At 39.5% G+C, this 2,766-nt stretch overlaps 1 protein-coding gene across 1 annotated transcript; it reads left to right on the top strand.

Moving 5' to 3' along the window:
• Positions 1-1,069: 1,069 nt before the first annotated feature.
• On the top strand, positions 1,070-2,008 carry LOC308350712 (olfactory receptor 9G19-like; the record flags this gene model as incomplete). The annotated part of the gene is made up of 1 exon (XM_080816220.1): positions 1,070-2,008. One exon carries the CDS (start codon positions 1,070-1,072, stop codon positions 2,006-2,008), a length of 939 nt encoding a protein of 312 aa, XP_080672346.1.
• Positions 2,009-2,766: the final 758 nt, after the last annotated feature.

Here is a 2,766-nt window from a genome sequence, read left to right as displayed (position 1 = left end):
AAGGATATTTGTGATGGCACTGAGAGCCCACCCTGATAATGTCCCCAACTCAAGATTCTTAATTTTGAACCCAATGAGTCTTTCCCCATATAAAGTAATATTCCCAGGCTCCCGGAACTAGAACCTGGATGTCTTTATGGGCTGTATTCAGCTTACTGTTTTGCTCCAAATCATGCACTTTGGCCAATTCAGTGTTTTGTTTTGTTTTAACTCTTTATAGGAAGTTCAACCACATCATGAACACAGTTAGCCACGGATTAACATTTTGCTTCCTTTCAGCATCCATCTGATGGTAGCTATGGTTCACATTCCTATTATCAAAGGAAAACTATTATTCAAATTACACACTTTTTACTTGATGCATAGCTGTGTTCCTGGTTTTGTGGATAAAAAGTTGAATAAAATAAAGTTATTGCTTTCAAGGATATTCCAAAATATGGTTAGAATAATAAAAAGTATCCTTCTGGGTGTAATTCTCTAGTAAAGACAAAAGGAGTCAATGACCAGCAGAGAAACCAGAGCGTTACTTCATGCTTCCTTTTTTACATCTTTCACAAGGGACTCTATTAGGTGCAAAGAGAAAAGATAACTCAGTCACCCTCTCTGGTAAAGGAGGAAAAATTTGTTGAGAAATATATGGTGACAGGGAATCAAAGGAACAGCATAGTGAGTACTGTAAATGGTATTTTAATAGTTTTCTGTGGTGAGGGATGGTAGCTACACTTGTGAGCATAGCATAATGTATAAACTTGCTGAATCACTATGTTGCACTCTTGAAACTAATGTAGCATTGTGTGTCAACTATACCCAAAGAAAAAAATATGGTGCTGCATGCTATGTTATATGCCTGATAACTAATCTCCCCCCACAGCGTAGAACTGATTTCTCAGTAGTCTGAAAAAAGTGATATCCACTATGGCATGAACATGTCTCACATTGAACAACACACGTGCATCACTTGGGTATTTCAGGGATCTAAAATGGCAAATGATAGGGGAAGTTGATATATGGATGTACTGACATACTCATTAATCTTTTCACAGAAAAGGACCATAGAAACCCAAAATCAATGGATGAGAAAAATTTCACCAAAGTGAAAGAGTTTATACTTTTAGGGTTTACATCAGACCTGTGGTTACAGAAAGTACTCTTTGTCATTTTCCTCATCATCTATGTCGCTAGTCTTTCAGGGAACATCACCCTGATTTCTCTCATCTGTGCTGATTCTCGTCTCCACACGGCCATGTATTTCTTCATTGGCAACCTGTCTTTTCTGGATCTCTGGTATTCCTCTGTCTACACACCAAAGATCCTGGTGACCTGCATCTCAGAAGACAAAAGCATCTCCTTTGCTGGCTGCCTAGCTCAGTTCTTCTTCTCTGCTGGGTTGGGATATAGTGAGTGTTACCTGTTGGCGGCCATGGCTTATGACCGCTATGTGGCCATCACCAACCCTCTGCTTTATTCACAGGTGATGTCCTCAAGGTTATGTGCAAGTCTTGTTGCAGCTTCATACCTTAGTGGCTTTCTTAACTCAATCATCATTACCAGCGAGACATTTACCCTCAGCTTCTGTGGGGGCAATGTCATTGATGATTACTTCTGTGATCTGCCCCCCCTTGTCAAGCTGGCTTGTGATGTGAAGGAGAGCTACCAGGCTGTGCTCTATTTCATACTGGCCTCCAATGTCATTGCTCCTGCTGTGCTCATCCTTGCCTCCTACCTCTTTATCATTGCTGCCATCTTGAAGATCCGCTCTACCCAAGGCCGCCTCAAGGCTGTCTCTACCTGTGGCTCTCACCTGACAGCTGTCACCTTGTACTATGGCTCTATTCTCTTCATTTACTCCCGTCCAAGTACGAGCTATGCCCTGGAAAGGGATAAAGTGGTGTCGGTGTTCTATACTGTGGTGATATCATTGTTGAATCCCTTGATCTATAGCTTAAGAAATAAAGATGTTAAAGATGCTCTGAAGAAAATGTTAGATAGGGCACCATTTTTCAAATGAAAATACTTGGGAAACATGACTTTATCTTTTTCTAAGTAATCTCCACATCATTGTTATTATCCTAGACTCTCAGAAATAACAAAAATAAACAAAAAAATTACTGGATAATGTGGAAACCCTTGACTGCAATTGTCTTTTTAAGTTGGCACTAATGTATTTGAGTAGGTGTGTAAAATAAATAAGGTTGGTATATTTGGAATAACTGTTATGCCTGCTACCTGGGACTAGTCTAAAATTCCTGAGATTCTGAGAAGGGTGAAGAAGAGTTTTTGTTTTGTTTTGCTTGTCATGATAAAAAGTTTTTTTGGCAACAGATACAGGGAAGAGCCAATATCTCAGAGTCAGAGTGAGCTTTCAGTGAAGGAGTATTTCCTCAACAATTAGAAAAATTAAGGGTAAAAGAAGAGCAGTTGTATGAAGACCAGAAATGGAGATGTAGATAGAAATAGGTAGGTAGAGAGATAGAGAGACAGATTTCAAAAAGCTTTTACATCCATGAGAAGATTCATTGTGAAAATCGCTGCTAAGTGAAGAAGTGAATAGCCTTTAAGGTTCTATGAATGTTTGTGTTCCTTTGCCTGTTCATCTTTATGTATGAATTCATTACAACTTTGAGAATATTTCATTATGGTGTATCTCATTTCCTAATTTTAAGTCTTTTTACATATAAAACGTGAAGCTGTGGGGAACCTAGGTGGCTCAGGGGGTTAAAGCCTCTGCCTTCAGCTCAGGTCATGATCCCAGGGTCCTGGGATCGA

This window comes from Martes martes (genome assembly GCF_963455335.1).
Source record: "Martes martes genome assembly, chromosome: 10".
NCBI classification, from domain to species: domain Eukaryota; kingdom Metazoa; phylum Chordata; class Mammalia; order Carnivora; family Mustelidae; genus Martes; species Martes martes.
The sequence above is the reverse complement of the archived record's forward strand: the minus strand, read 5'-3'. Positions and strand labels throughout refer to the sequence as shown.